Below are 19,226 nucleotides of genomic sequence, written 5' to 3'. Positions count from 1 at the left end.
GGTTGCTCTCTGGCCGGAAGGCCGGGGGGAGGGTCTGGTCACGTGGGAAGGGCACAGAGGCAGCCGGGAGGTGTAGTCCGCAGGAATCCGCCATGAACGCGGCGGGAGTGAGGATGGTGGTGACCCGCGCCCGGAGCCGGGGGACTGGGGCCAGCCTGAGGCGGCGTGGGGAGAAGGCCGCGCCGCTCCGGAGCGGGGAGGCGGCTGCAGGTAGCGCCGCGCCCGAGGTGGGGCACAGGAGGAGAGGCAGGGAAGGGAACCTGCAAGGGACTGGAGGCTGGGGTCCCGGTCGCACGTGAGGGCTCCGCGCCGCGAGGGCTGGTACCCAGCAGCCTCGAGCAAGCTCCTGGGCTGCACGTCGGGGGACAGCGGGGCGGGCCGTGAGTTCCCGCCTTGAGCTCGGTTCCCAGCAGACAGGGGCTGAGTTCGTACATTCCCACCTCCTCCGCCTACATCCTGTTCAAGAAAGTCCTCCCAGCCCCACTAGCATGCCCTAGGGTACGCCACTTGTGCTAGGCTGACTGCGAGGCGCACTGGCCCTATCCTGAGAACTGCTTCCAGCTCAGAGGTCCCAGCCTGATGTTTTCTGCCCCTGCTAGAGGGTTCCTCTGAGAGAAAATGGGAAACGGTTTGACTTTCCTTATCATTTACATGTGTATTAGAGACCTACATGTTTTCTAATTGAGGGCTTACTTTGGGACTCAGCGATAAGTGAGGATGGCAGGGCCCCTGCCCCTTGTCCTGCCTGGATGTCTGCAGGATTGGCCAGAGGAGGATTCTCACAGACACCCAAAGCCCCCAGGGGTAAGCCCAGACGGACAGGATGACACTGGGCAAGAAGCATGGCGGGGGCACAGGCACAGTGGGCAGGAGCTTTGATGCCAGGGCAGTTTGGAGTTCTTCACGAGCAAAGAGAAAAACCAATGAAAGATTTCCAACAGGAAGTCACACGACTTAATCCAGATTTTTAGAAAGCTCTCTCTGACAGCGTTGAGAGTAGAGCGGGGGCTGCCATGGTGGAGGCTGTCACTAGCGTCCTCATGTGCGGCAGTGGGCGTAGCCAGAGGGCCAGCGCCATAAGGAAGGCTGACCTGGCCCGGAACATGTGCCATAGAGGCCAGTGCACCCCCAGCTATAACAGGTGTTTGTTGGGTGATTGTTGAACAAACGACATGGGATGAGATGGCAGGTAGTGGCACCTAGTGGCACTTTTTGCAGAAGAGAGGAAAAGCTACAGCCCCGTGAAGCGTCGGCGGAAGGCACAAAGGCTGAGCGTGGCCTACGAGGCCTCAGAAGGTGAGGGAGGCGAGGGGGCCGAGCATCTCCAGGCACCATCCTGGCAGCCTCAGGACTGGCGGCAGCAGCTGGACAACATCCGGACCATGAGGAGTGGGAAGGACGCACCCGTGGACCAGCTGGGGGCTGAGCACTGCTTTGACCCCAGCGCATCCCCTAAGGTAGGCAGGGACCCATCTGCCGGTGACCTCTTCTGAACAAGACACTCGCTTCCTCTCAGGCTTCTAGCAGGGACAGCTGGCACAGCAGGGGTGTTGGGTAACATTGGCTCAGAGAGGGAGTTCCTTATACTTCACTGGCCCAGAGCCTGGTCCTAAGACCAACCTGATTCCAGTCCCAAGTCTGCTGCCTGGTGACTAGGGCCTCAGTTTGCTTGTCTGTGGAGTGAACCGCAGCATCCTTTGCGAAGCGATCACAATAACAAGCGTAACCGAGCAGTGTTGAGCACTGGCGTCGCGCCAGGTGCAGTTCTGTAAGCCTCACAGTGATCTTACAAAGCATGTGCAGCTAGTTTCTTTCTAAGTGGAAAAACAGACCTAAGCCAGACACCACACACGCCCCCTTGGCCAGGCCCGGGGTGACACGTGGAGATGAGTAAAGGGCTTGCCTGGGGCCTGGCCCACGGTGAGCACCCAGGACCCGCCACCACCCTGGTGCCTGTCCCTGTGCAAGCAGGTGCGGAGGTACCAGGTGCTGCTGTCCCTGATGCTCTCCAGCCAGACCAAGGACCAGGTGACAGCGGGTGCCATGCAGCGCCTACGGGCCCGGGGCCTGACGGTGGACAGCATCCTGCAGACGGACGACAGCACGCTGGGCGCGCTCATCTATCCTGTGGGCTTCTGGAGGGTGAGCCAGCCCGTGGCCAGCAGGCCTGGGGGCGCCACTGGCTTGCAAAGATGTCAAGGAGGCTGAGCAGCTGCGGGGGGCGGGCATCCCTGGCTGTGAGTTTCCCCTGGAGCTCCATCCTGCCCTTGCCTCTCTGACCAGCCCACAGGGGGCTGGGCAGTGGGGCCTCAGTCCAGACCCCAGAGCTCCTTGGCCTTTCCTGTTTGCAGCCCACCCCTTCCTTCCTCCCCCTCCCTGCCCAGCCTCCTGGCCCTTCCCTTCCTCGCTAAGGCTGCCCACCCACTTAGCCCTTTGTTGACTTGGAGCCTCCCTGGAGTGCACGGCCCCTCCCCTCGGGAGCAGCGGCAGGGAGTGCAGGGTGGCGGGTGGGCGGGGCTGTTTCCCCTTGGCACTGGCTTGGGCTGCAGTTTGTCAGATGGGTTTTAAATAGCCCTGTCCACTCAGACCCAGGATGGGAACTGCCCTGCTGGCCTGGAGGCAGGCGAGGGAGTCCCAGTCTCCAGCCTTCCTTCCTGAAGGCCCAGGTGCTGTGGAGCCCAGCTGCTGACATGGCCGGCCCTTCTTAGCCTGCTTGGTCTCCCGTGGAGAGTAATGGGGCAGGGGGCCTCAAACCAGACCCCACACACTTGTCCTGGGGCCCAGGCAGGTGGGAGGTAGGCTTGCACTGGGCCTCCCTTGGCCTTCCTGCTGCCCTTGACAAGCAAGTGCCTCTGAGTGTGTCCAGGACCGGTGATGGGTAGCTCTGGGCACCTGGGGGTCTTCTCTGTGCTTCGTCCTCCCCAGTCAGGAGATACCCCTGATCTCCAGGGCTCACCCCCTGCAATCTTTCAGAGCAAGGTAAAGTACATCAAGCAGACCAGTGCAATCCTGCAGCAGCGTTACGACGGGGACATCCCAGCCTCCGTGGCAGAGCTGGTGGCGCTGCCCGGCGTCGGGCCCAAGATGGCGCACTTGGCCATGGCGGTAGCCTGGGGCACCGTGTCAGGCATTGGTGAGTGGAGTGCACGCAAGGCGGGAGTGGCCGGTTCCAGGCTTGCTGGTTGCTGTCGAGGTTCCCCAAGTCCCCAGCTCAGGTCTCCTCGTTCACAACTCAGCCCAAAAGGTCAGGAGCGAGGCAGCCCCACCCAGAGACGGGTACTGACTGGAGGAGCTCCTGTTTGCCCAGCACGTGTGGTGGGCTGAGCCCCGGGAGAGGCCCGTGGCCGACTCGGGACTGTGCCGTGTGAGTGAGAGAAACATCAGACAGCTCCTCACTCGAGGGTAGAAATGCTGACGGGGCATGCAGGCACCTCTGGAGCCAGCCTGGTCTGGGGCGTCTGGAGGACTTCCTAAGGAGGTGATAAATCACCCAAGAGCTGAGTGGTGAGGTGGGCTGGCCAGGCCAAGGTGAGGAAGTGCGCTCCGGGCAGAAGGAACAGCGTCTGCAGAGCCGTGGGGCAGGGAGAGGCCAGAGCATGAGGCTCTGGGATGCACAAATGGACAGACAGGAGATGGGACCCCAGCAGGTGGGGGTGGCCCTTCCTGGAATCCTCTCCTGGGTCCTTGTGGCGCATCCTGGCCCTGGAGGAGCTCCAAGTGGAGACAGACCCCGGCGTTGGGGTGGGCTGGCCGCTTCAGATCGTTGCCCAGTGGGTTGGGGCTTCCGAGGCCTCACGGCACAGGCCTAGTCAGCCTGGGAACCAGGCCTTGACCCATGACCCGTTGTGTGCCTCCACCCTGGCGCTTCTCAGGGGCTTGTGCAGAGGAGCCAAGGGAGGCGATCGGGAATGCCCCAGGGCTCCTGTGGCTGGTGCAGCCCACCCCTGGGCTGGGGACCCCTTCCTTGCGCTGCCCATGGGAGGAAGAGGGCTACGCCCACCCCCCCACCCCCCCCGCCCCAGGAAGGAGCTCAGAAGCCCTGAGTACAGGAGCCCAGCCAGGGTAGAGCCCCCCACCCCCACTGGGCTCCCGCGGCTGGCAGCCACTCAGCAGACACTCGAGCTTCTCCTGGCGGCTGTCCTCGGCTGCCCGTGTCCAGGAGCGGGCGGGCGGGTCTGTGGGGGAGGGCCCACCCTCAGCTGGACCGGCAGAGTGTGAGAACTGTGTGCTTCGCGGTTGTCTGTGGACCCGGCCAGCTGCAGGGTGACCCTGGCGGGGGCAGTGCACCCTCCTAGCCAGGTGACCCTGGGCGAGGCACTTGGCCTCTCTGAACTGGGCCACAAAGCGGGGGAATCATTTGCTCCCGTTAGCGGCCCAAAGGTGCAGACCAGCCCCTCCGGGGGCTCACAGTGTGGTGCAGCCCTGGGTAACTTAAGGGAGCGGTTACCTCCATGTTACAGAGAAAGAAGCTAAGCCTTGGTGACCCCAGGGTGTAACTTCTCCATTTACCTGCTCTCCCTGAGTCCCCGGGATGCCTGTCACAGCTGTTGGGGAGGGCTGAGCCTTTTTCCAGGCAGCTATCAGCAGAGAGTACTCTTGCCTGGCAAATCCCATGGATGGAGGAGCCTGGTAGACTGCAGTCCATGGGGTCGCTAGGAGTCGGACACAACTGAGCGACTTCACTTTCACTTTTCACTTTCATGCATTGGAGAAGGAAATGGCAACCCACTCCAGTGTTCTTGCCTGGAGAATCCCAGGGACGGGGGAGCCTGGTGGGCTGCCGTCTCTGGGGTCACACAGAGTTGGACACGACTGAAGCGACTTAGCAGCAGCAGCAGCAGAAATGTGAGCTGCTGCAGGAACACACTTTCTTGCTTTCTCTTGGGCAGACACGACACGGGGAGGAGGCCTCACCGAGCAGGTGTTCCGGCCCAGCCCCCGGTGGCCGATCAGGGGAGCAGGGGCTGCGGCCAGGTGGATGACAGCTGCAGCTGTCCTGGCCGCGCTTGCCGCTCCATCCCTGACGGTGCAGTGGCAGGTGATGTCTCTGCGGGCTGAGTTGCTGCCATCCAGCCTGGCACCCACGGCCAGTGCCAGGAGGCACTGCTGCCTGCACCCTGTGTAGAAGGCCAAGACCTCTGGGTCTGGCTCCAGCCCCTGCCCAGCCACAGGCCCAGGCGACCCTCTGTCAGGCCTGTGCAGTTCTGGGCTCTCCTCAGAAGCTGGGGGGGTCAGGGGAGGGGCCACGGGGACCCCCCACCCACCCACATTGGGAGCCAGGGGCAGGGATAGGCAGTCTGGCCCAGTAAGCCTGCCGAGTGCTCACCCTGCCCCGTTTCCAAGCAGCAGTGGACACACATGTGCACAGAATCGCCAACCGACTCAGGTGGACCAAGAAGGCAACTAAGTCCCCAGAGGAAACCCGAAGGGCTCTGGAGGAGTGGCTGCCCAGGTGTGCCCACCCCCATGGGGGGCTGGGGTGGGCTCCCTCAGGTGGGCTCCCTCCCTCCCTCCACACTGATGACTCCCACCCCCACAGGGAACTGTGGAGCGAAATCAACGGCCTGCTGGTGGGCTTCGGCCAGCAGACTTGCCTGCCCATCCGCCCACGCTGCCAGGCCTGCCTCAACCGGGCCCTGTGCCCAGCTGCACGGGGACTCTGAGGGCCTGGGGCCCTCTGCCCGGCGCCACTCTGGCCACTGTCTGTCTGTGCCTTTGCTGGGGAGCCGTAGCCTGTTTATAATAAAGCTTGGGGGTTGTTTGTAGTTAGGGTCTGGCTGAGTTGTACTGGGGCGGGGGCAAGGGGCAGGCTGGAAAGCACACGCGTGAGCTGTGTGCACACCCATGCTTACATGTGTCTGGAACAGGGCGGCCTGGGAGGCTGGGATGGGGACGTGACAATCTGGGCTGCGTGCGGGGGCGGGGGCGGGGGCCAGGGTCGTGGGAGCCAGCTGCAGCCAGCTGTCTGGAAGCCCGCAGGGGACGCCGGCTGCCTCCCTCAGCAGCTGGCTGGGGACCTGGGAACACGCCCCCTCCTGAACTTGTGCCCCCCAAGAGCCTGGCCCCCGCCTCAAGGCCCTGCCCCCAGTATTTACACAGCCACCTGGCCTCATCCTGGGATGCCAGCAGGTCCAGGCAGGCCAACACAGGGCAGAGGCCTGACCTGCATGCTCCTGCAGGGGGCCGGGGCCCAGTCTGGGGACAGGAGGGCAGGGCTCCGAAGGTCCCCAGTGCGCTGGGAGGGGCCAGGCAGATGGATCTGGGGAGCGGAGGCTTAGGAAGGGGGCTGTGTGCCTCAGCTGGGTCTTGGGACACTGTGGGCTGCCGCCTCCCTACCTGGAACATGGCCCCCCCAGCCTCTGACACGCAGGCTCAGGAAGGACAGACAGACAGAGTCCAAGAAAGGCCTGTTTATTCTGAGGGCGCGCATGCGCTATGGCTTGTAGGGCAGACAGCGATGTCAGTCGGTGGGTCGGGATCTGGGCAGAGGGAAGGCAGAATGGGCTTCCTCCAGGGAGGCTCCTGGCAGGGGCCGAGCCCGGAGCCTGAGATCCTTCCTGGGGGCTGCCCTGCAGGCACGAGGGGCCTGTCCAGAGGTGCCCTCCTCAGGGGCACGGGGCCTCCATCCTCAGACCGCCCACCCCAGGAAAGGGCAGAGGGCAGCTCCCACGGCCCCTGCCCTGAAGCCTGCGAGCCCCCAGCCTTGTCCCTGGGACTCCCACTTGGGATGGCTGCTGCTGAGGGGGTGGGAGGAAATGGTGTGCAGAGAAAGGTTTGTTTTATTGCAAGTATTTAGAGAGCACGTCCTGAGGGGGTGGGGGCGGGGCTCTGCTATTAAGTGGAAACATATGTGGAGCTAGAGATCTTTCTGGAAAAAAGCAAAAACAAATTCCTGTAAGTCAGCAGGCCCAGGCAGTCAGCACGGCGGCCAGCCCGCGGGTCACCACCGCCCCTCCCCCCTGGCCCTCGCCCTCCCCCTCTTTCTCCCCCTGCCCCTCACTGTCTCTCTGGGTCTCTGACATCTCAGGGGCTCCCTCTGCCCATCTTGTGGCCACACTCCCCTAACACCCCATGGATGGTGGTGGGACCACCCCAGCTTAGGGGGGAAGGATGCCCCCTCCAGTCCACCGGGGCATGGGGAGCTCTGGGCAGTCCGAAGGGCAAGGCCCAGGCCCGTGTGGAGGAGCCAGCGGGGAGCAGGCAGGGGGCTCAGAAGTTGCTGAAGATCTCGCGCTTCCGGTTCCAGTCCATCTGTGGTGCCCGCTTGTTGACCCTGGTGGCTCTCGCCTTCTCCTTGGCCTCAGCTGCCGTGGGGCTCAGGTGAAGGCCGCTCTCCTGAAAAGGATCTCGCTTCCACGTGCTGCCATCCTAGGGGTGGACATGGTGGGCGGGTGGCCAGTGAGCCCTGGACCCCAGCCCCCAGGCAGGTGGCCCTTCCCAGGGAGCTCGCGCCAGAGGCCACCTGGCAGCAGGTCCAGGAGGGCTTCCTAGAGGTGGCGGCCTCACGGCTCAGGCTGACAGCTCCACAGATGCCCGCCCCCAAGGCCTCGCCCCCCCAGCATGTGAGCAGCAGTACTGGAGGTGGAGGGGCACCCACTACCTCAGTGTCCTTGTCTAAGCCGGGCAGGTCACTTCGGGATGAGCACACGGAGCCACCATTGAGCTGGGAAACCAAGGGTAAGGTGTGGCTTCAGGGGCCCGCCCAGGAGACTCTGTGCACACATACGTGTACACATGGACACACACGTGTGCACACATACGTGCACACACCAGAGCTGCATTTACTCCTGCATCTGGCAATGGCACTGAGCCTCTACTGCAACCTGGAAGTGCCCAAGTGCCCTGTGGGGTGGGGTGCGGCTGGGCTCGGACCGGACCCAAGGGGCCTTAAAGCTGGGAGTGACAGGGCCGGGCTCAGTGTCACGACTACGTGACACCAGGACCGAGGTCTCAGGAGGGGCTCCCAGAGGTGCCCCTGTGGTCCCCGAGCCCACCCTGTCTGCTCCCACCCTCTCACCTGGGCCGAGCTGGTCCCGTTGGTGACCGGCGATGGCAGTGGACCTGTGGGGACAGTGTGTAACTGACCACTCAAGCCCCGATGCTTCACCCCAGCCCTGGGCCCCAGGGCAGCCGCCCACCTTCCACATGCTCCTCGGTGGGTGTGACCCGCAGTCGCTTGAAGTGTTCATCCGTCTCGGGGTCCACCACCAGCAGCTGGGCCTCGTCTTCCCGCGCCTTGATGCTGGCAACCACCTCCGCATGGCGCAACCCCTCCACATTCTGCCCGTTCACCTGCCACCAGCACAGGGTCAGTGCTGCCTGGGGGAAGGTCCCCACCAGCCCCCTAAGCCACCCAGCCAGGTGTGGCATCAAATATTCATCAGTGTCATCACCAGCCGCAGCAGCAAGAGGAGCACCAGCTCAGGTTCCCGGAATCTCCCTCCTGCAGAGGACCTGGTGCCCAGACACACAGACGTGGATAGATACACATGGACACACCTACAGGCACACAGGTGCAGACACACAGATAGATACACGCGGACATATACAGGCGCACAGGCGCGTGCACACACATACAGACACACCTACAGGCATGCAAGTGCAGACACACACACATACACATGGACACATACAGGCACACAGGAGCGTGCACACAGAGAATACAGGCACGCAGGTGCAGACACAGATACACGCGGACACATACAGGCGCACACGCACAGACACGGACACACCTACAGGCATGCAGGTGCAGACACACAGATACGTACACATGGACACACAGGCCTGCAGGCGCGCACACACAGATACACACGGACACACCTACAGGCACGCAGGTGCAGACACAGATACACATGGACACACCTACAGGCACGCAGGTGCAGACACACAGATACACATGGACACAGGCGTGTGTGCACACACACGGACATGCCTACAGGCACACAGGTGCAGACACAGATACACACGGACACACCTACAGGCACACAGGTGCAGACACACAGATACACATGGACACAGGCGTGCGTGCACACACACGGACACACCTACAGGCACACAGGTGCAGACACAGATACACATGGACACACATACAGGCACGCAGTTGCAGACAGATACACAGGGACACATACAGGTGCACAGATGTGCACACACAGACACGGACACACCTACAGGCACTCAGGTGCAGACACAGATACACACAGACACACCTACAGGCACGCAGGTGCAGACACACACACACAGATACACACAGACACGCCTACAGGCACGCAGGTGCAGACACACAGATACACATGGACACAGGCGTGTGTGCACACACATGGACACGCCTACAGGCACACAGGTGCAGACACAGATACACACGGACACACCTACAGGCACACAGGTGCAGACACACAGATACACATGGACACAGGCGTGCGTGCACACACACGGACACACCTACAGGCACACAGGTGCAGACACAGATACACATGGACACACATACAGGCACGCAGTTGCAGAGAGATACACAGGGACACATACAGGCGCACACGCACAGACACAGACACACCTACAGGCATGCAGGTGCAGACACACAGATACATTCACATGGACACACAGGCCTGCAGGCGCACACACACAAATAGATACACAAGGACACACCTACAGGCACACAGGTGCAGACACACACACAGATACACACAGACACGCCTACAGGCACGCAGGTGCAGACACACAGATACACATGGACACAGGCGTGTGTGCACACACACGGACACGCCTACAGGCACACAGGTGCAGACACAGATACACACAGACACACCTACAGGCACGCAGGTGCAGACACACAGATACACATGGACACAGGCGTGCGTGCACACACACGGACACGCCTACAGGCACACAGGTGCAGACACAGATACACACGGACACACATACAGGCACGCAGTTGCAGACAGATACACAGGGACACATACAGGCACACACGCACAGACACAGACACACCTACAGGCACGCAGGTGCAGACACACACACAGATACGTTCACATGGACACACAGGCCTGCAGGCGCACACACACAAATAGATACACAAGGACACACCTACAGGCACACAGGTGCAGACACACACACAGATACACACAGACACGCCTACAGGCACGCAGGTGCAGACACACAGATACACATGGACACAGGCGTGTGTGCACACACACGGACACGCCTACAGGCACACAGGTGCAGACACAGATACACATGGACACACAGGCACGCAGTTGCAGACAGATACACACGGACTCATACAGGCGCACAGACGTGCGCACACACACACACACAGACACACCTACAGGCACGCAGGTGCAGACACACAGATACACACAGACACGCCTACAGGCACACAGGTACAGACACAGATACACACGGACACACCTACAGGCACACAGGTGCAGACACAGATACACATGGACACAGGCGTGCGTGCACACACACGGACACACCTACAGGCACACAGGTGCAGACACAGATACACACGGACACACATACAGGCACGCAGTTGCAGGCAGATACACAGGGACACATACAGGCGCACACGCACAGACACGGACACACCTACAGGCATGCAGGTGCAGACACACACAGAGATAGATACACATGGACACACAGCACGCAGGCACAGACACATACCCACACGGACACGGATACACAGACATGTAGGCGTACACACACACACACGGAAGTACACAGGCACAGACACACAGAGGCACGCACAGCAGGACACAGGTGCAGATGTGTACACGCGGGGCAGCCGGCTCCCCGCAGCCCCAGTGGTGGGTACCTCTATGAGTCGGTCCTGGGCACGGAGGCCTGAGTGGGCGGCAGGGGAGCCGGGGTCCACCGAGCGGATGTACTGTCCGGGCCGGGACTTGTCGCTGTGCAGGTTAAACCCGTAGCCCTGGGGGCCCTTCCGTAGGTGGCAGAGCCTTGGGCGCAGCTCCCTCAGGGGCCCGTTGGTATCCTGCAGGCGTCAGGAACACCTGGTGAGGTTCCAGCTCTGACCTCCTCCCACCTGAGAGATGCTGACCCCCGAGGCCTCCAGCCCACACCCACACCATGCCCCACCGGGTGCCAAGGCAGCACTCGGCCTCATACCCCCACCTGACCACAGCCCCGCGTCTCAGAGACCCGTTCTGGGGCGTGAGGGGGGCTTAGGCCACCTACGATGATCCAACTTTGGGATCCTGAACAAAGGCTTAGTTTCCAAACCCCCAGTCGACCTGTGATGGGATCAAAGGCCTTACGGCGGGGTTAGGAGAATTCACTGGGTCGAGGCTAGGGCTGGGCGCAGACCTGAGCCAAGTAGGGAGCAGGCGAGGTGAGCTGCCCCGCGTCTCTGTTCCAGGAGGGCAGCCCCGCCTGTTGTTTACACCCGCACCACAAGTGTGGGTCTGCTGGTGTAGGGCTCCAGCTTTGTTTACACTCCCACAGGTCTCCCTGGGGCTGGTGGCGGCTGCAGCTGTGTTTGCCTTCACATACCAGAGCAGCTGGAGCAGCCCCCCACCCCAACAGGCTGGAGCCCAGTGGGCGAGCAGAGGGGCCTGCCTCCCACCTGCCCCTCCGGCCCCGGGGGCTCCTGGTGCCGAGGGTGCCCACCCACACCCCAGGGCCCTGCCTCCATTTACCTCTGGCATCCTGCAGTAGGGCTCTGGGCCAGGGGGTGCAGGGGGCTGTGCAGGCAGGGGCCAGACCCCAGGACCCCCACCCCGCCGGGGCCTGAGGCAGTGACCAGCACTGAGTGGCCAGCGGCCGCGACGCTCAGTCTAACATGGCGGTGGCCGGAGGGAGCGGGCGGCCAGCAGCTCAGGTTTCCCCAGCACTTGGGGCTCAAGTGTGCGTGTAGGTGAGACTCTGCGGGGCGGGGGTGCTCACCGGGGCCTGGCCTTCCACCTCCCTGTGTGTGTCCAGGGACACTGGGCCAGGTGGGGGGCCATACCTGGGAGAGCTAGCCTCCAGGCCTCCAAGCTCACCTCAAACCCCCCAAATCTGACTGTGGCCACCCTGCTGTGGAACCAAGAGTGCCCTTCCTTACAGGATGGTACCTTGCCCCAGCATCTGGGCCTTCCTACCGGTGGGGAACACCTTCTGGTCCAGCCTGGGCCCCTCCTCCAGGAGCCCATCCCTGATCCCCAAAGCGTCCCTGATCCCCAAAGCCCCCCGGGAACCCCTGCTGCAGGCCACCATCTGCCCCAGAAATTCCAGGGGCTGGGGCTGCTGCTCCTCTGTCCTCCAGGGGATCGGCCGGGCAGACACCCAGGTTCTCCAGGACCCCACAGACTGGGCCCTCTCCAAACACAGCTGCAAGCACAGGTGTGTGGCTCTGAGGCGACTCTCAGGTTCGGGCTGTCAGACCACAGGTTCCGAGGCTGGCCAGGGCTGTCGGGGACCCTGGACGTGTAACATGACCACACCTGGTAGGTGGGCGTGGGCCCAAATGGCTGAGGCACCTCACACGGTCACAGAGACCAGACATCCAAACACAGGCGCGCAAACAGGCTCCACAGACCCCTGTGGTGACCCGTGGTGTGAGAGACAGCCCTCCCCGGGGGCTCTTCCCACGCCCTCCACACTGGTTCCAGGCCGAGGTCTCTCAAGGCCCCCAAACAGGAAGCAGGACTAGGGGGCATCCGGGGCCATGAGACCAGACTGAATGCAGTCACTTCCGGTTCGAGACCACACTGGCCATCTCCCTGCCTAGACCCAGGGCAGCCATCTCCCACCACTAATATCTGGCCCACATCCCTCGCATTAGGATCAGGACTCGGCACTGGACCCTCAGGCTGGGGGCTGCAGTGGCCGAAGAATGAGGCCGGTGGCCTGGGGACCCAGAGGGAGGCCCCGGGGGAGGCCCAGCGCAGCAGGCTGGGAGGGGGTGCAGGCTGGCCCAGCGCATTGCTCGCATTCCTCGCTCCAGCCTGGCTCAGAGCTCTTCCTGCCGCCTCCCAGCTGGGCCCTTGGGCTTCCAGGGGCTTCCAAGTCCCAGTCCCAAACAGACTGCCCCTGAGCTGGACAAGCGCTCGACTCCCAGCCCTGCCTGTGACCAGTCCAAGGACTGGCATGGGGGTAACTCTTGGAGCCAGGCTCTACACCCCCCCATACGGTGACTCACCAGCCCAGGCAGAGAAAGGCCCCCATTGTTGCTCAGGGTCCAGCCTGCTCACACCAGGGTGCCCAGGGTCCCCTCTGCCAAGCCTGGGTGCCAGAGACTTAAGCTGGGTGCTGGTGACCTCACTGCCCACCCCACCCCCAAGCCGCCTGACCTGCACAAGCCCCCGAGACGGGCTCTGTGGAGGGGCTCCCGGGGCCGGGGCGGATGGCACGGCATTCCCAGAGCGGGCCATGGGAGTCGGGACAGAAGCGTCGGGCAGGGCGTCCAGCTGGAGTGGCCTGAGCTCTCGGGCCAGCGCAGCCTGCCACCCCATTTATCCACCTCCCACTGTGGCCCAGGCTCCCCAGGGACGGGTGGGGACACGGGGCTGAGTCACTTTGGGGAACAGGGTGGTGACTGACTCCCCCTCCCTTGCTCAGGCTCCAGCCCGGCGCCCCCTACCAGCCAGGTTTCCGTCCCAAGAAAGGAAGGAAGGAAACTGCTGGGAGGCCCTGCCCTGCTCCCAGGACCCAGGGTTGGGGAGGCCAGGAGGCCAAGGAGGGTACCCTGGCCGCCAAACAAGAGGCAGTCCTGCTGCAGCTTGGGGTGAGGGGCAGGGAACAGGAATCAGAGGCCCCCCAAAGCCTGCCTGTAAGCCCTGCATACGCTGCAGGACCCTGTCCCTTCACTCCCCCAAAGGCTTCCAGAACTGGGTGTGAGGGGAGGTGCGCCTGGGGCCTGTCACACCCCCACGGCTGGCACCGCCCGCTGCCCCATCTCTGATGGTGGTGGGCCCCCATCACCGCCATCAGGATCAGCTGCACTGCAGCTGCAGCCACCCCAGCACAGCCCGAAGCAGGGCTGAGTCACCACTGACAGCCCCGACAGCCCCCCGCAGGGAGGGCCCGTCACACCAGCGCCCCCCTCCCAAACCTCCTGCACCCCTGCCCAGAACGGGAGGTAACTGAGGCTGCGAGAGCCAGAGGGGCCCTCCTTCCCTCCCACAGGGCAAACCACCATCTTGGTCCTGCAAGCCGCGCCATCCATCTCTCCCCAGTTCTCCGATCCCACTGCCATTGGGGCCCCACCAGGACAGCCCTGTATACGAGCATCGTCCAGGCAGGCTCCCTGATGGCCCACAGGGGCAGAAGCTAAGCCTGGTTTGTGGAGGTCGAAGAGCCCCCGCCCCTCCTTCCCGTGCTCTGAACTCAACCAATTACATCACCGCTTGCTGGTTGGGGGGGTGGAAACCGAGAGACCCTGTCCTCAGGGACTCCCGTGATCTGGAGCCCCATCCCCAGGCCAGCCCCCACCACAGAGGGACCTACCAGACGGGCCCCACTTTGTTCCTCTAAAAATACACCCAGCGGAAGACCCCTCCTAGGGCTTCCTGCAGCCCCCAGAGCCTGAAATAGTGGAGGGGGAAGGTCCCACCCAAGGACAAGGTGCCTCCCCATCCTCCAGATAAGGCCCGAGGGCAGCTTTTTCCACAGGAAGGTGAACTCAGCCATTTGTGTCTAAGTCAATGGACAAACGCCCAGGGCGCTTCCTCCTGGGGGTGAGGTGCCCTGGGAAGGAGGGAGGCTCCAGCTCTTAGGTGGTGGGGAGCTCAGCCAGTACGCTGTCCCAGGGCTCCCCTGAAACCACAAACCTAACCCTTAAACCCCTACTGTGGCCTTCAGTGGCTCCGGGGCAAAGTCCAGATTCCAGGACTTGGCACTGTGGCCCTAACCAACCCCCAGCCTGCCCTCGAGCCACAGAGAACAAAAAGGGTGGCAGGGGCTCATGCCCACGACTGTGCCCAGGCTCCCCCCTTCCCCCCACTGGGAATGCCCTTCCCCCCAGGGGAAGCCTGAAGCCCCCCAGCACCCAGGTCACAGGCCCAGAAGCTTGCCAGGGCGACAGCCAGGCAACGGCAGGTGTCAGGGCCCCCTGGACACCCAGAAACTGCCCTAGGCCAGTGGTTCTCAAAGTGGGGTATGGGGAACCCTTTGGCTTAAATCCTCCTTTAAGAGTTTTTTTTTTTTTTTCTTTTAAAAACAAAAGGAGGTAGCAGGACATGAAGGAGAGCTCTATGTGCTGCCCCAACAGGGCCACCCCCGCCAGGCCTGGCTACCCAGCGAGAGGCAGAACTGGGCTGCCCCCACACCTCCCCCCCAGCTCCTTCCCAGCTGACTTTTCCAATTCGAAGGGGGCAGCGAGCAGGGGCAGGTGGCCCAGCCCCCACAGACCACCACTGAGCTGAGGACCCCGCCTGGAGAGTCTTCTCAGCCCTACAGAGGAGGGCCAGCCCCCTCCACAGCCGTCATAGCACAAGCAGACTCCTCATATGGACGGACAGAGAGACAGACACCTAACACAGGCACAGAGCTGAGCATGCTCAGTCCTGGGACACCCTAGCAGCCCGGCCCCAGGTCCCTCAGCCCCCAGGCCAGGGACGGGGCGGCTCGTCAAAGTGACCTGTCCTTCTTGGGACAGCAGCTCTGATGAGCAGCCCAGGGGAGAGGGCCTGAACGGGGGCGGGGACCGCAACGGCTGAGAGCACGGGCTGAGGGCAGAAAGGGTGGCTCCAAGTAGCCAAGCGGGTCGTCAGCAGGGGCGGAGAAGGGGCCCGGAGGGCAGCGGAGGACGAGATGGTGGTGTGGATGCAGCCAGGGTGGTCGCTGTGAGCAGAGCCCGCCGTACCTCCTGGGCGGCCTCGGAGCTGAGGCTGCCCGCTCGCGCCCAGTCTGGCTTTGGCTCCCAGGGGTCGTGGGCCGGTGGCAGCCCTCGCCGGGCCATCTCCTCGGTGCAGGTCAGCTGCCGCCGGTGGAGCTCCTCATCTGTCTCCTTGTCCACCACCAGCAGACGCGTCTGCCCCTCCACGGCCTTGATCCTCTGCACCACCTGGGGTAGGCGGGTGTGGGACCGGGTCACGGCCGGCACTGCAGGCAGCACAAGGGCAGCGGCCCCACCCCGGGCTGGCCCAGGGCGGCAGGCAGGCCACGAGCCCAGGCAGCGGTGGGCGGCTGGACCGAGAGGCCCGCCGGCCCCACCCCCCACCCCCAGCTCCAGCAGTTGCCTCCCTCTTCTCCCGGGGCTGCAGGCATCAGGGCCCAGGCTGCAAGGGCCCGGGAAGTGACAACGACCGTGTTCAGCTGGGCCTCAGGTTTTCAGTCTACGGGTGTGTGCATGTGTATGGCCTGCGGCCTGCAGCCTTCTAGGTGTCTCTAGGTCTGGGTTTGAAGGGGAGACGTGACTCCCTGGGTCCCAGGCTCGGGGTCTCTGCCTATCTCTGTCTTCCCAGGAGTGGAACACAGTCTAAACTTCCGCCTCTAGGCCTTCTGTTCTCTTCCAGACCCCGACCTTGAACCTGTTCCTGCTAGACCTGCAGGGAGACCACCTGGGGTCCTGTGGCAAGGCACCTACTCAGGTGCACACCCACAACCCAGAAAGCGGGATTCAGAGGCTGTAGGCAGATGTGGGCAGGGGTAGGTGTGGTTACACGGTGTCTGTGACGTGTCTAGAGCATGTGCAAGGCCATACCTGCCAGTGTGTGCCTGCAGGAGGGCAGTGCCCACTGGGCATTGGTGTAGGGAGGGCAACACCCAACCCCTCCCCAAGGCCTTGGGAAGGACCGGTGGGGCCCAGTAGATGCTCTCAAAAGAGGAGGGTCTGAACAGGGCCTGTCTTTGCCCCAGCCCTCCTTTACACCTGTCTCTCCCCATCACCCCGAGTCACAGGAACCCTGGACCCTGATGTTTCCTGACTGTGGGACACAGACGAGTCACCCAGTATCTCCAAGCATCAGTTTTCTCATCTGTAAAATGGGAACCGGAACTGTACCTTCCCCCTGCCAAGACAGTAGGAAGGTCTCACAGGGTCCTGTGTGTGAGGCTCCGAGACGAGCACCCCGGGAGGCCTGGGACACGCTCTTGGGGCAAAGGTGGCGACAACGATTAAACAGAGGCCAGGCCCTCCCCATGGCCTGTCCGTCTAAGCTCTCGGCTCTGACCCTCACCCTCCTTGAGCAAACAGTCCATCCAGCTGACACTCTGAGTAAACGACAGAAGGACAGCTGACAGGGGGAAACACAAAGCCTCCAAGGATGTAAGCAAAGGGCAGCCCCCAGCCCAACCAAGAGCCATTTTATGACTCTCAAGGCCCAGGGCTGGTCCTGCAAAAGGTGGGGTGAGGGACACAGAAGACCCTAAGTAGAAGCAGTAGAAGACTGGTCTCGAGCCATGTGAGTCCCTGGTCAGTGGGAGATGGACACCCCCTGGGGGTTAGAACCTACAGAGAACCTCCTTCTGGCCTTTATCTTCCGCTGCAAGAGGCAGGGGGCTGCGACCTGTGATCCCAGCCAGGCCGCCCAGCAGCCTCTGAGGACAGGAATGTGTTACCACAGCTCCCACAGCGGCAACTCCCACCAGGATCCAGACACCCTGGGCCAGGACACACACTAGTACACCAGGCTGCAGACACGCACAGAAGGATACACACAACCCGGCCGGCAGACACACAGCCGGGACACACATACACGCGGCCACACACACACAACCCAGTTCACACACCTCCAGGTAGGCAGACCTGTACACACACACACACACACACATCTAGGGGTGCAAACCTATATACTCACATGCACACAGTCCAGCACACACACTCACTCAACTGATGCACACACACACACAGGTGTGCCCTCGAGGTGAAATCCACGGCAGGTGCACTCGAGGGCCCTGCACATTCACACACGCACATATATACACGCTGGTAGAAAAGCACCGGGGTCCCCAGGCTCACGGAGACCCCCGAGGTGCCAGCTCCTCCACACACTGCCCTGCGCCGGAACAAGACCAAGAGCGAAGAGCGAGGGCTGAGACCCGGAGGAGCCGCAGTGCGGGCCCCTCCCTTGCCAGGATCCACCCCCCTCGGTGCAGGACCGACCCGGGTGGAGGAAGCGCGGAAGGAGGCCGGCTGCCGCGGCCTCGGGGGCCATGTCCCCCACCTCTCCACGGGAGCCCACAGAGGCCCTTGTGTGATCCCCTCCTGCCTCGAAGAAGGGACGGAGGCCTGGGCGCAGGCAGCGCCGAGCCGGGTGGTCAACGGCGCGCGGGGCAGGGACGCGCGCTGGGGCTGCGGGGTTGGGGGCGCGCGGCGGGTCTGCGGGCCGGCGGGCCGGTGGCGGAGCGCAGACACCCACCTGGTGGTGCGTCTCGCCCTCCACGTTGACGCCGTTGACCTCGACCAGCCGGTCCCCGGCGCGCAGCGCGGCCGCCTCGGCCGGGGAACCGGGCTCCACGCGCCGGATGAACTGCCCGCGGCGGCCCTTCTCCCCGTGCAGGTGGAAGCCGTAGCCGTGCTCGCCGCGCACCAGGCGGCACAAGCGCGGCCGCAGCGGCTCCGGTGCGGCCATGGCGCCCGCTGCCCACCGGCCGGCCAAGGGCTGGCCACGGCGCTCACGCCCGTCGCAGGGCGGGCAGGGGCGCGGGGGCGGCGCAGAGGCGGCGGCGTCGCTGAGGACCCGGTGGCGGCCTCGGAGGCTCCAGCTCGGCTCGGCTCCCGTCGCCTCCGGTTCGGGCTCGGGCTCTGGCTGCGGCACCGCCCCCGCGCCCGCCCCTTCTCCGCCCCCTCCGCCCTGCCGCCCCCGCCCCGGGTCCAAGCTACCCTGGCCATTCCCCTGCCTCGGGCCCCGCCAGCCCAGGGAGTCCGGGAGGGACACTGCAGGGCCAGGGCACCCCCCGAATCACCACGACCCCTATGTCTAGCCCCCATTCTGGGCAGCTTCCTTAGCGCCAGTGCCTTTGCTTCCTATGCCAGTAACACTGGGCGAGTGCTGAGTTGCTTCAGTCGTGTCCAACTCTTTGCGACCCCGTGGACTGTAGTCCGCCAGGCTTCTCTGTCCATGGGATTCCCCAGGCAAGAATACTGGAGTGAATTGCCATTTCCTTCTCCAGGGGATCTTCCCGACCCAGGGATCGAACCCGTATCTCATGTCTGCTGCATTGGCGGGTGGGTTCTTTACCACTAGTACCATGCACCTACTAAATGAACAGCACAAGAATGGAGGCAGGCCCTGGAGGTGGGAGAAGGGCCAGATAAACGGTCCTTAGGCTGAAGGACCCCCACC

At 63.3% G+C, this 19,226-nt stretch overlaps 2 protein-coding genes across 6 annotated transcripts; one reads left to right on the top strand and one right to left on the bottom strand.

The window, feature by feature from the left end:
- The first annotated feature begins 81 nt into the window (after positions 1 to 81).
- NTHL1 (nth like DNA glycosylase 1) lies at positions 82 to 5,769 on the top strand. Of its 3 annotated transcripts, none has more exons than XM_015460212.3 (7): positions 82 to 210; positions 1,219 to 1,457; positions 1,972 to 2,142; positions 2,974 to 3,133; positions 4,890 to 5,038; positions 5,347 to 5,452; positions 5,540 to 5,769. In XM_015460212.3, the coding sequence occupies exons 1-7, from the start codon at positions 93 to 95 to the stop codon at positions 5,764 to 5,766; spliced, it is 1,170 nt and encodes a 389-aa protein (XP_015315698.1). In that variant the 5' UTR covers positions 82 to 92; the 3' UTR covers positions 5,767 to 5,769. The 3 variants fall into 3 exon arrangements, with proteins under 3 accessions (XP_015315698.1, NP_001039862.1, XP_005224580.1); XM_005224523.5 differs by lacking the exon at positions 82 to 210 and adding an exon at positions 231 to 804; NM_001046397.2 differs by lacking the exon at positions 4,890 to 5,038 and having other exon boundaries at positions 83 to 210; positions 5,540 to 5,765.
- A 626-nt stretch (positions 5,770 to 6,395) lies between these two features.
- NHERF2 (NHERF family PDZ scaffold protein 2) lies at positions 6,396 to 18,653 on the bottom strand. 3 transcript variants are annotated; one of them, XM_005224568.3, is made up of 7 exons: positions 18,300 to 18,653; positions 15,803 to 16,003; positions 10,811 to 10,990; positions 8,139 to 8,292; positions 8,018 to 8,061; positions 7,601 to 7,663; positions 6,396 to 7,368 (listed from the first exon to the last, which is right to left on the bottom strand). In XM_005224568.3, exons 1-7 carry the CDS (start codon positions 18,510 to 18,512, stop codon positions 7,210 to 7,212), a joined length of 1,014 nt encoding a protein of 337 aa, XP_005224625.1. In that variant the 5' UTR covers positions 18,513 to 18,653; the 3' UTR covers positions 6,396 to 7,209.
- Between the last annotated feature and the right edge of the window lie 573 nt (positions 18,654 to 19,226).

Source organism: Bos taurus, chromosome 25, assembly GCF_002263795.3.
Source record: "Bos taurus isolate L1 Dominette 01449 registration number 42190680 breed Hereford chromosome 25, ARS-UCD2.0, whole genome shotgun sequence".
Lineage (NCBI taxonomy): Eukaryota > Metazoa > Chordata > Mammalia > Artiodactyla > Bovidae > Bos > Bos taurus.
The sequence above is the reverse complement of the archived record's forward strand: the minus strand, read 5'-3'. Positions and strand labels throughout refer to the sequence as shown.